The sequence below is a fragment of the Chrysochloris asiatica genome, unplaced genomic scaffold (genome assembly GCF_000296735.1).
Source record: "Chrysochloris asiatica unplaced genomic scaffold, ChrAsi1.0 scaffold00238, whole genome shotgun sequence".
NCBI lineage: Eukaryota > Metazoa > Chordata > Mammalia > Afrosoricida > Chrysochloridae > Chrysochloris > Chrysochloris asiatica.
The window spans coordinates 1953613-1966658 of NW_006408756.1; the positions used below are offsets into that span (position 1 = coordinate 1953613).

The following is a 13046-nucleotide window of genomic DNA, read 5'->3' on the forward strand; positions in this document are numbered from 1 at the left end:
ACACCCTCGGAAACCCTGTATAGGGTCGCTATGGGTCGGAACCGACTCGATGGCACTTAACAACAACAACAACAACAATATAATCATTTTAAACCCTAAATTTCCCTCTATACATTCCACAAATTTTGATAGGCCGTATTTTCATTAACAGTCAGTTCAAACTGCTTTCTAATTTCCTTTGTGATTTCTTTGGCCCGTGGGTTACTTAGAAACACGTTAGATTATTATTATGATCCTTTCTACAAAGCAGAGACATTTATTGAGGAGAGCTCTTAGGCCCCACTGGAAGACGTTCACACAGCTCAGCCCAGTGAGCCTGGGCCACTCCGCACCACAGGACAGTCACTGCTCCCGGGAGGGACTCCCAGGTCTTGAGAGTGGAATACAAAGTAACGATGTCATCAGCCTGGTGCCCCACCAGCACCTCCATACTGCAACACGTGTACCAGAGCTCCTTGTGGTCCTTCATGTCCTTGATCCGCTGCAGATCCTGTACCCAGGGCTGTACCCAGGTCCTGTGGACACACCTGTCCACCTCGTCCGTGCTGCCCCTTACCAGTCCCACCACCAGCACCCTCAGCAGCAGCAGCTTCACCTCATTCACAGTGATCTTGGGGGTTGGCAGGCCACGTGACAGTCATCGCCATGAATCCTAGCAGCTAGGTCTCCCTCAGAGGCAGGCTTCGTTGGCAGCTAAGTCAGGCTGCTGACTCCATGCAGTCTTCAGGGCTTGGAATTCCTCAAGGGTGCCAATGAGCTGCTGCCAGCCCATGTTCCTCAGTGAATCCAGCACTGGGGGTGTGAGGAGCTCTCCGAAGTCAAACAGACCTTCGCCAAGCAGTCCTACACACCCCGGTGTGAAAGCTGTCTCCTGCTGCTCCGACCATGGCAGGTCCTGAATGGTGACGTATCCCAGAAACCACACAGCGTCCTTGTAACGGGATACATGGTTCCTTATGGTCTGGCAGCATCTACTGGACAGGTCATGGAAGTGACTGTGGATGGATGTCATACTGGGTAGGTTGTTGAGCATTTCTTCAACATCCTCAATTGTCCAGATGTTTAACGTTAGTGCTCCAATTGCTGTCTTATATATCGCGGCTTTTTACCTTTCTCACGGGTATTCTCCAGAAAGGTGAGAGCTACACTGGGGTCTGTCATCTGTCTCATAACATGAAGAATGATCTCCACCAGGGACAAAGGTGTGTTCAAATTCACTATGACGTGTTCATAAAGCTTAATGAGATCATCTCCTTGGGCAACGCTGAGTCCTGCACAAAACCGAGCACCCTATGTGTCAGCTGATGCCATAGCTTCTTCATGTAGACCTCCTCCAAACGGTGCCACATGGTGGCTTGGCCAGGTCCGGAGCTCTGGCTCTGCTGTTGGAAGCCCAGTACATCCTTCATGGCAGCAAGGAGAACCCAAGACATCAGCACAACCTCATCCACAACTGAGATGGCAGTGCCGCCGGGATGGCCACTGAAAGTGCTCACTCGATTTATGTGTCCTTGATGACTTGACCATTTCTTTGATCTTTCTGCAGTACCTCTTTTTATGACACTTTGTGCTGAAGTCTATTTGATCTGATGTTAATATAGCCGCTCCAGCCTTTGTATGTATAGTGTCTGCCTGGTATATCTTTTTAAGTGCCTGTCTTCAAAATAGCAGGGGCTTGCATTGGACCCTTTTTGTTGATGTGTTTAATGCATTAGCATTTACGATTATTTATTCGGTGGGATTTGAATCTATCCTTTTACTATTTGTCTTTATTTGTAACATTTCCTCTTTTCCTGCTTTCTTTTGAATTATGTGGTATTTTTTAAAAATGTTTTATTGTGAATTATGTGATAGTTTACATTGGAGAACATTAGTTATATATTCATTCTATCATATATTGTCTCTCATTGCCATGGTTACAATCCCCTCCATGCAATCCTTCCCCCATACCTCCCAGGTCTTCAGCACACAGTCGCTCTCCCTCTCTGGATCTAAAGTCTCCAGTTGCTCCATCGCTCCACGTCATCATCTCTGGCTCCACTTCAGGCATCACTGCTTCTCTGGGTAGGGTCCCACTCTCTGTTCTTCTCCCTTGATGGTCCTAGGGACCTCCGCTCCTAGACTGAAAAGTTAATCACTCCCCTCCTTGCTATAAAACGTCTACCTTTACATTTCCGACCCTCACAAACAGTCCTGATAACAATTATTCACTATTATATCACAAGAGACCTGTCTGCATTTCATTGCATCAGCCCCACCCAGTCAGATTGAATACTACTCACTGGAGATTCTACCTTCCTCCACGCCTCTTGAAAGCTTGTAAGCCAGTCACTTCTTGCCTTTGTAGCCCCCCGCCCCTCACTTTGGGTAGCCGATGTCCAAGTTGCCCATCCCTGTCTACTCTGTGTGTGGAGGGGGTAGGAATGATTCTGGCTGTAAGGACTTGTTCCCTCTTTTGAGCTACTGCTTCCATAGGTGTAGGTCAAGTTCATCAAATTGTATGAGAATACTTTTTTTTTTCCTCTTCTTTTTACTTCTGGTTGAGCTCTGATCATCCAGTCACTGAAGCCAGGATAAGTGGGTATTATCTGCAAGTGTGGGTGTTCTTATGCATATGCCCTCTCTTCTTACCAGCTGGATGCTTCACTCTCCACTCTAGTCCTCTGTGGCTATGTCACTGACTCTGGGCCCAAGAGTCCCCAGGTCTTATGAATTATGTGGTACTTTTTTTAACATTCCATTTAAACGTATCAGCTGATTTTTCGCTATCCCTCTTTGCATTTTAATTTGTACAATACACATCCTTAATTTTTCTGTTGTCTCAGGGTTAATATTGTACCACTTCATATAAAATCGAGAAAGCTTGCACTCTCCTAGGTCCATTTACGCCCCTCCATGTTTAGCTAGTTTAGTCCATTACATCTACATGCATTAAAACCCACAATGTTCACTGCAATTCCTGCTTTAAGCAGACATAAGCAATGTCTTCGTTTTCTAGTGCTGTTAGGACAGCAGTACGGGCGGCTTTAACAAACAGAAGTTTATTTTCTCACAATTCTGGAGGCTAGACGTCCCAATTCAGGGCACTGGTTCTGGGGGAAGGTTTTCTTTCTGTTGGACTGGGGAAAGGTCTTTTTCGCTTCAGTTTGTTTCCTGGCTCCTTGGAGATCTCTGTGTGGCTTGGCATCTATCTAACCCCACCTCTCGTGCCAGCTTGAGTTTTTCTCTCATTTAGGTCTCAAGAGAGATGCACCCTAACTAATCTTGACTATTAACATTAGAAAATGTGATTGTGACCACAGGCATAGATGATGTGACTATAAACAGCACATAATTGTAGAGGGACAAACTTCATTCTACAGCATCCTACCCTTTGGCTCCTTAAAATTCATGTTCTTATCATCTGCAAACCACATTAATTCCATCACATCTTTCCAAGGTCCTACCTACATCAACTCCAAGGCCCAAATCTCATCTTTTGAACCAGCTCAATCCAATATGCATTAGACTTTCGGCACATTCCATTCTGGGGCAAAATTCTTCATCTGTGACTCTGTGAACTCTGGAATGCAAGCAATCTGTTCCCAAAGTACAGTGGTGGTGGTGGTTATGTGCTGTAGAGTCAGTGCCAAGTCACGGTGACCCTGTATAGGGTTTCTGAGGCTGTAAATCTGGAAGGGAGCAGAAAGCCTCATCTTCCTCCCATGGAAGCTTCGCTGGTCATTTTGAACTGCTGACTGTGAGATTAGCAGCCTGACTCGGAACCACTACACTACCAAAGCAAACAAGCAAAGTAGATGTTTCCATTACAAATGGGAGAAACTGGAGGAAAGAAGGGATAATAGACACCAAGCAAGTCCCAAACCCAGCAGAACAGGTGATGGGAACTGTCAAGGATTGAAAAGAAGTCTCAGTCCTCTGAAACTATCTGAGCCAAGGCTCCGCCTACAGACTCTGAGGCTGACCAAGCTGTCCGGATACTGGGTGGAGAGCCATTAAGCCGGGATGGCGACTCTGTATTCTCCTTCACATAGTCCACTTCTCGGATTATTTGTTCAGCATACAGATGGACTAAGTGTGGTGACAAGACACAACCCTAATGAAGACCTTTCCTGATTTTAAACCATGTTCTATTCGAATGATTGCCTCTCAGTCTGTATACATGTTTTGCATGAGCACAATTGTTCTGGAATTCCCATTCTTAGCAATGTTATGCATAGTTTGTTACGATCCACACCAACAAATGCCTTTGTGTAGTCAATAAAACACAAGTAAACATCTTTCTGATGTTCTCTACTGTCAGTCAAGATCCACCTGGTATCAGCAATGCTATCCTTCATTCCACATCCTATTGTAAATCTGTCTTGGATTTCTGGCAGCTCCCTGTTGATGTACTGCTGCAACTGTTTTTGAATGATCTTCAGCAGAATTGTACTTGCATGTGGTGTTAATGACACTGGTAGATAATGTCTGCATTCTGTTGGCTCACCTTTCTTTGGAATGGACACACATCTGGATCTCTTCCAATTGGTTGCCCAGATAGCTGTCTTCCAAATTTCTTGGCATAGATGAGTTCATGCTTCTAGCGTTGCATCTGCTTGTTGAAACATTTTAATTGGTATTTCATCAGTTCCCGAAGCCTTGTTTTTCACCAGTATCTTCACTGTAGCTTGGATTTACTCCCTTCAACACTATCAGTTCTTGATCATATGCTACTTCCTGAAATGACTGAACATCCATTTTTTTTGGTACAGTGCTCTGTGTATGCCTTCTATCTTCTTTAATGCTTCCTGGGTCCTTCAGTATTTTCCCCACAGAATCTCCAATATTGCAACTCTAAGCCTTGAATATTTTCTTTAGTTCTTTATGCTTGAGAAATGCCAAGCAACTTCTTCCCTTTTGGTTTCTAACTCTAGGTCTTCACACCTGTAGTCATAATACTTTATCTTCTTTAGCTGACCTTTGAAATCTTCTGCTTAGCTCGTTTACTTCCTGATTTCTTCCCATCGCATTAGCTTCTCTACGTTTAAAAGCAAGTTTCAGAGTTTCTTCTGATATACTTTTTTTTTCATGATTATGGACTTTATTAGGGAAGTTGTTATTGTTGTTGTTATGTTGTTGGTGGTGTTAAGTGCCATTGAGTCGGTTCCAACCCATAGTGACTCTGTATAGGGTTTCAGAGGAGAAGCTGTTGAACTTGAACCGCCAACTTTTCGGATCAAACCAACTTTACATTCCAGTGCCTGAACCCACAGCCACACCAAGACTTGTTATAACTTGTTGTTATAAGAAGTTATAATTCAGGGTCAGAAATGCTCAAACTTCTTCCCAGTCATGCCCAGGTCTCTCTCTGGTCTTTTTCTCTCAGCCATGAGGTCCCTTGGCCTTTACCCTGCTCAGGCAATGTTGTTAAGTGCCTCCGAGTATTTTCCACTCGTATCAACCCACTATAATAGGGTTACAAAGCTGTTTTAATGCTGCTGGTAAACTTCACAGGGCACTCAGCCTGAAGACACTCAGTTCTAAGTGTCTGAATGCACTCCGCTCCAAAAGCAAGACTCCCTGTCCGGCGACACTCAGAAGCTCACTACTTTGTCTCATATTCTGTTGCCTGGTCCCTTCTGCTGCTGCACTTCACCTGTCCCTCGTCTGGTGCCACATCTCTCTGTCTCCTAAGTCCTAACTCATAGTGACCCTGTGCACAACAGAAGGAAACACTGCCCAGTCCTGCACCGATCTCACAGTCATTGCTACGCTTGAACCCATTGCTGCTGCCCCTGTGCCGCTCCATCTCGTTCGGGATCTTCCTCTTCTTTGCTGATCTTCCCTGACATCCAGTTTTGTCTTTTCTACTTTTCCTGTCTTTAAAAATGACCTTTCACCTTTTCCATGTATGATGTCCTTGATGTCATCCCACAACTCACCTGGTGTTCAGCTATTAATGTTCCATGTGTCAAATCTGTTTTGACATGGTGTTTAAATCCACGTGGGATATTTTCAAGGTTGTATTTTGGCTTTTGTGGACTATTTTAATTTTCTTCAGCTTCAACGTGAACTTGTATATGAGCAATGGATGGTTCGTTCTGCAGTGGGTCCCTGGCCCTGTGCTGACTGATAATATTGAGTTTCTCCATTGTGTTGACCCACAGATGTAGTCAATTTGATTCCTATGTATTTCATCTGGTGAGTCCATTGTATGGTCAGCATTTATGTTGTCGAAAACAGGTATTTCTCAGGAAAAAGTCATTGGCTTTGCAAATTATATCCTGTGATCTTGGGTGTCATTTCTATCAGCAAATTCGTATCGCTAATGTTTCTTTTTTGTTTCCAACTCTCACAGTTTGTTTCAGTAATTATCATCAAAACACCTTGATTGCATGTTTGATCCATTATGAACTGCATAAAAGTTGGTAAAATCTCCAATTTCTTCATTGTTGGTATTAGTGATTGGTATATAAATTTAAATAATAATTGTATTAATTGATCTTCTTCTTTGTTGTTGTTGTTAAGAGCCTCTGGGTTGGTTCCAACCTGTACAGGGTTTTTGAAGCTTTTAAAATCTTTCAGGGAACAGAAAGCCTCATCTTTTTCCTGCAGAGCGGCTGGTGGGCTCGAACTGCAGACCTTGTGGTTCACAGCGTAGTGCTTATCATCTGGAGCCACCGATCTTCTTAGTAGGCACGTGGATACTATTCTGTCACGGACAGCATTGTATTTCAGGATGTTGTTGTTAAATGCAGCTAAGTAGGTTCCCACTCCTAGCGACTCTGTATAGGATATCTGAGGAGCAGCTGGTGGGTTTGAACTGCTGACCTTGTGGCTAGCAGTCTAGTGCTTATCCTACCGTACCAGGACCCTGTACTTCAGGATAGATCTTGAAATGTTCTTTCTCACAATGAATGTGATTCCTTCTTCTTCAGTTTGTCACTCTGCCATAATAGACCTTGGAAGTAACTGCAAATGGCCAATAGCAGTCCATTACAGCTCATGAATGCCTATGATATCTATCTTTAAGTGTTCCATTTCATTTTTTAAAAATGTTTTATTGTGAATTATGTGATAGTTTACATGAGAGAACATTAGTTTTACACTCATCCTATCCTATATCATTTCATTGCCATGGTTGCAATCCCCTCCATGCATCATCAACCAAAGGATATACCGTAAAAGCCTGCAACTCGGTCGTCAGCACACAGCCCCTCTCCCTCTCTGGATCTAAAGTCCCCAATTGCTCCATCTCTCCATGTCATCGTCTCTGCCTCCATCTCAGGCATCACTGCTTCTCTGGGTAGGGTCCCGCTCTCTGCTCTTCTCCCTTGATGGTCCCAGGGACCTCTGCTCCTAGACTGCAAAGTTAATCACTCCCCGCCTTGCTACAAAATGTCTACCTTTACATTTCCAACCTTCACAAGCAGTCCTGATAACAATTATTCACTACTGTATCACAAGAGACCTATCCGCATTTCCTTTCATCGGTCCCGCCTAGACAGATTGGATACTACTCAGCGGAGATTCTACTTTCCTCCACGCCCTCTGGATCTAGGTTTTCTCTTGAAAGCTTGTAAGCCAGTCACTTCTTGCCTTTGTAGCCCCCCTCCATTTTGGGTAGCCAATGTCCAAATTGCCCATTCCTATCTACTCTGTGTATGGAGGGGGTGGGAATGATCCTTGCTGTAAAGATTTGTTCCCTCTTTTGAGCTACTGCATCCATAGGTGTAGGTCAAGTTCATCAAATTGTATCAGATTACTCTTTTTTTTCCTCTTCTTTCTTCTTCTAGTTGAGCTCTGATCATCCAGTCATTGAAGCCAGGTCAAGCCGGTACTATCTGCAAGTGTGGGTGTTCTTGTGCATATGCCCTCTCTTCTTATCAGCTGGACGCTTCACTCTGCATTATAGTCCTCTGTGGCTATGTCACTGACTCTGGGCCCAAGAGTCTCCAGGTCTTGCCACACTGCTGGCCAACCAGGTCTCCACCCAGGTTCACAGGAGTCTATTGAACGTTGTAGGGCTTAGCTTGCAACTTCATTGCTGTTTTTCCCTCACTTCCCCTTATTGGTGAGGAATGTGATCACCAATCAACCAACTTAGGATGCAGCAGCTCTCCAGTCGGGAATGCCTCTTGTCTTCCAGACTACAGGCATGCCTCTCTCTTGTCTTCGGCCTCTCAGTCTTATGGTCCCTTGGTCTCTGCCCTGCTCAAGCACATGTCAGAAAGTTCTATTAACCAGTCTGTGAATGCCTAAAGAGCACATTCTTCAAGCTATACTTAGTCTGTAGGCCTAGAGCCTGAAATGGCTGCGTCTCTCCATGCCACTGCCTTTGCAGCTGTCTTTGCTGTCTCCTCTGCCATTGCTGGTTCTCTAGGTAGAGCTCTCATGCTTCACTCACGCTCTTCCTTTTTGATGGTCCTGGGATCTTGCGTCTCTGCTTCTGAGATGGCTTCTTTTAAACCTAGCTGGAGGGTAAAACTAACTAATCCCAGTCTTGTTGCTGTTGTTGTTATGTGCCGTGACGTGGGTTATGACTCATAGCAACCCTGCACAGGGCTTCAGAGGCTGTAAATCTTTATGGGTGCAGAAAGCCTCATCTTTCTCCTGTGGAACAGCTGGTAGTTTCAAACTGCTGACCTTAAGGTTCATAGCCCGATTTGTAACCACTACGCTACTCCCAGTCTTAAAGTCCTATATATCTTATTTGTATGGTCTCATCCAATCACTTGGTGGAAATTAAGAAGACTTTGGATAGAAAAGGCATATCAAGTAAATTCAAGCCACTAAAAACCAAAAGGGAAGAACACACTCAACATTTCTCAAACTGAAGGAACTGAAGGAAAAAATCAAGCCTTGAATTGCAACTATTGAAAGATTCTGTGGACAAAAGAATTAATGATGCAGGAACCATCAAAAGAAGATGGAAGGAATATACAGAGTCACTGTACCAAACAGAATTGGTCAATGTTCAGCCATTTTAAGAAACAACATATGACTTAAGACTGATGATATTTAAAGAAGTCCACACCGCATTGAAGACATTGGTGAAAAACCAAGCTCCGAGAATTGATGGGATACAAATTGAAATGTTTCAACAAACCGAGGCAGTGCTGGAGGCACTCACTTGTGCCAAGAAATATGGAAGATCATTACCTGGCCAATCAATAGGAAGCCTTCAATACCTCCTATTTAAGCCCAATCTGAAGAAAGGTGGCCGGCCCATCGGAACACAGAAATCATCAAATATTAAGATCACATACAAGAAAAATTTTGCTGAAGATAATTAAAAAACAGTTACAGTAGTATATCAGCAGGGAATTGTAATTCAAATCATATTCAGAAGCAAACATGGAATAAGTGATATCACTGCTGAGGTCAGACTGATCTTAACTGACAACAGAGAATACCAGAAAGATGTTCACTTATGTTTTATTGATTATGCAAAGGCATTTGAATGTATGAATCATAACAAACTACGGACGGCATTGTGGAGCATGCAGAGTTCAGAACACTTAACTGTGCTTATGAGGAACCTACACAAAGACTAAAGGGCAGTTGTTGGGACAGATCAAGGGGATTCTGAATGATTTAAAATCAGAAAATGTGCATCAAGGTGTATCCTTTCACCATACATATTCAATCTGTAAGCTGAGCAAATCATCTGAGCCTGGATTTTATGAAGAAGATGACATCAGGATTGGAGGAAGAGTCATTAACAACCTGCAATATGCAGATGACACAACCTTGCTTGCTGGAAGTGAAGAGGACTTGAAGCTGTTACTGATGAAGATCAAGGACCATAGACTTTGGTATGGATTGCACCTCAATGTAAAGAAAATGAAAACCCTCAAACCTGGATCAGTGGATAAATGGAGAGAAGAGTGAAGTTGTCCAAGATTTCATTGGACTGTTTTGGGAGAAGTATGATCAGAAGTATGATCAGTTCCAACGAAGGGACAGTATCAAGACTTCATCTTTTGTACCTTGGACATGTTGCCCTCCCTGGAGGAGGACGTCATGTTTGATAAAGTGGAGGGTCAACTAGAAAGAGGAAGACCCCCCCAACAAGGTGGATCGACACAGGCAGAAATACAAAACTCACACATACTACCAATTGTGAGGACGGTACAGGGCTGGGTATTGTGTTGTTCTGTTGCATATACATGTATGTTGTATATGTATATATATGTTTATATGTATATGTGTGTATATGTATATATATATATATGGTGGCTAAGTCAGAACCCACTCCATGGAACCTAATAACATCATTGGTAGGCATTTTAATAGTGTGCTATATAGTTTCCTCAGGCGCTGTTTATTGTTTTTTCAACATCTCTTTCCCTTTTCTTCTTCAGATCAATAAAGTTTTGATGTTGTTGAGTCCTTGATGTCCTTGACTTCACTGCCATCTGCACTCTCTTGTTAGGCCCTGTAAGTGAACTTTATACTTAGTGGTGGTGGCGGTGGTGTGCCACTGAGAGGGATCCGACTCCTAGTGACCCTGCGTAGGGTTTCTGAGGCTGTAAATCTTTATGGGAGCAGAGAGCTTCATTTACCTCCTGTGGAGCGACTGGTAAATTCCAACTGCTCACCTTGCACTTAACAGCCCAGCCTCCTTGAACTTTATACTTAAAATATTTTTTCAGTTTTAGAATTTCCATTTTCAAAATAGTTTCTAGTTTTCTAAAGATGTCTTCTTGTTGTTAAGTACCGTCAAGTCAGTTCCGACCCATAGCGACCCTGCACAGGGTTTCCGAGGCTGCAAATCTTTACGGGAGCAGAAAGCCTCATCTTTCTCCTGCGGAACAGCTGGTAGTTTCAAACTGCCGACCTTGACATTAGCAGCCCCATTCGTAACCGCTACACTACTAGTTCTTGTTAGATTCACTAAAAGAAAGTTTTTTGTACATCAATGAATATTCTTTATAAGAATGAGTAGAGCTAAAATAGTTGCTTTAAAACTTTTGTTTCCTAAATCCATCATCTGGGTCAGTATTGGGGTCAATCTCCATTACTGATCTTTTCTTTAGAAAATGGGTCACATGTGCATGTTTCTTTATATGTTGAGTAATTTTGGATTGTATCCTGTCTCATATTATTTTGTGGAGATTCTGGATTCTTGTATTATCTGAGAGAGTCTTGGTTTTTTGCTGATTTGTTGAACTTGTTCAGAGTCAGATTGCAAACTCTGCCCTTTGGGCAACAGCTCAAATCTCCTTTGTTTTTAGTTAAGGAGACCTGGTGGCATATTGGCTAAAGTGCTTGGCTGCTAACCAGAAGGTCAGCAGTTCAAACCCATTAGCTGTAAGGTTGCTGTGAGTTGGAATCCGCTTGATGGCAGCAGGTTTGGTTTTGGGGTTTCCTTACCAGAGCTGCTTGGAGACTACTCCACACGTCATTCAGCGGTCAACCAGAGATTGAGGCTAAGTGTATAAACAGAATTTAGGGCTTTCCTCTCTAGCTCCCCCCTTTCTGGACACCCCCTCATTTTCCAATTGTCATTGCTTAACTCTACATTTCAGTTCTTCAAGCCAGAGAGACTGCAGGCTTGTTTTTTAAGTTTTTATTGTGAATTAAGTGATAGTTTACATTGGAAAACATCAGTTTTACACTCATCATTTCATTGCAATGATTATAATCCCCTCCATGCATCATCATTCAACAGTATTTGCTTCTATTCCCTCTGTTTTTTTGGGGGGTTAGGTGGGGAAGTACACAAAAACACTCACGAATATATAATCATTTAAACAACCAAAGGGCACATTCTGTAAGTCTGCCTGCTAGCTGCCAGCACTCAGTCTTTCTCTTTCCATGAGTCTAGAGTCCTCAGCTGCTCCCTCTCTCCATGTCCCCATCTCTGCCTCCATCTCTGGTGTTGCTGCTTCTCTGGATAGGGTCCCACATTCTACTCATGCTCTTCTCCCTTGATGATCCTAGGGTCCTCTGTTCCTAGACTCTCCCATTTATGTTACAAAACTTTTACCATTACAATTAGTCGCAATTAGTCGAGACTGCAGATTTTTTATTTTTTTTACACCTCAGCCACTTTTATTTCACTCCGGTTAGGCCATGAATTCATAGGAAATCGGTTCTAGCAGCTCAGGCTCCTTTCCATTGGTTCTCACAAAGTGCGCCTCTCCCGGGGGTGCAGGCTGGCGCTTTAGCTGAACCCAGGTCCCTTTCTCTTTGGCTTCCTTCTTTTTCTGATCATTTTCCTTCACTCGCTTCAGGAAGCTGTCTGGGCTCTTAGAGTGCCTAATATGCTCAATGCGCACATTAATTCTCTAGGCAAGAATCTTACCCTTGACTTGCTTATTCACCACAATGCCGACAGCATGCTGGGTCACACTATAGACTCCTCCAGTTTTGCCGTGGTAACATTTGTGGGACATGCCTTTTTGAACTGTGCCCATTCCCTTGACGTCCACAATATCACCTTTCTTGTAGATTCGCATGTATGTGGCCAAAGGAACGACCCCATGCTTTCTTAAAGGCCTGGAGAACATATAGCGGGTACCCCGCCTCTTTCCTTTTGTGTTCGTCATCTTGGGGGATTACTGCAAGATGGTGGCACTGGCCGAAAGCGAGACTTCAGGTTTTACTGGAGTTTTATTTTCACTGCAGGACAGGAACTATGGCCTACCCTTAGGTAGAAGCTGTGAAAGCAAGGTAGTTCGCCCAAATCTGTTTCAAAGTCTGTTTGCGTTCACTCTGGTGACTTGAGGCAGTTGCTGATTCTTATTTTGTCTAGAATTTATAGTGCTATCTGTGGGCAGGTCAGTCTATCAGGAGCATATTCCACCAAAACGGATATGGGAACACCTGCCCTTGTTAATTTCAGTATTGAAAAATCCATTTTGCACCAGATTTATAAATCAATTTTAGCAAATGGACATTTTTATAATATTGGCTTTTCTGATTCTTGAATTTAGTAGATCCTTTCACAGACTTGTATTTCCTCCAATATCTCTCAATGCTTTCCAGTTTTCTGTCTAGGAATCTTTCACTTCTGATGTTGTTATTTGTTGTTAAGTGCCGTCGAGTCGGTTCCG

The 13046-nt window shown here is 43.3% G+C and overlaps 1 protein-coding gene and 1 pseudogene across 1 annotated transcript; both read right to left on the reverse strand.

Moving 5' to 3' along the window:
- Positions 1-256: 256 nt before the first annotated feature.
- LOC102813229 lies at positions 257-1409 on the reverse strand (annotated as a pseudogene).
- A 10647-nt stretch (positions 1410-12056) lies between these two features.
- Positions 12057-12539, reverse strand: LOC102813619 (60S ribosomal protein L21-like). The gene is made up of 2 exons (XM_006873396.1): positions 12296-12539; positions 12057-12232 (listed from the first exon to the last, which is right to left on the reverse strand). The coding sequence occupies exons 1-2, from the start codon at positions 12537-12539 to the stop codon at positions 12057-12059; spliced, it is 420 nt and encodes a 139-aa protein (XP_006873458.1).
- Positions 12540-13046: the final 507 nt, after the last annotated feature.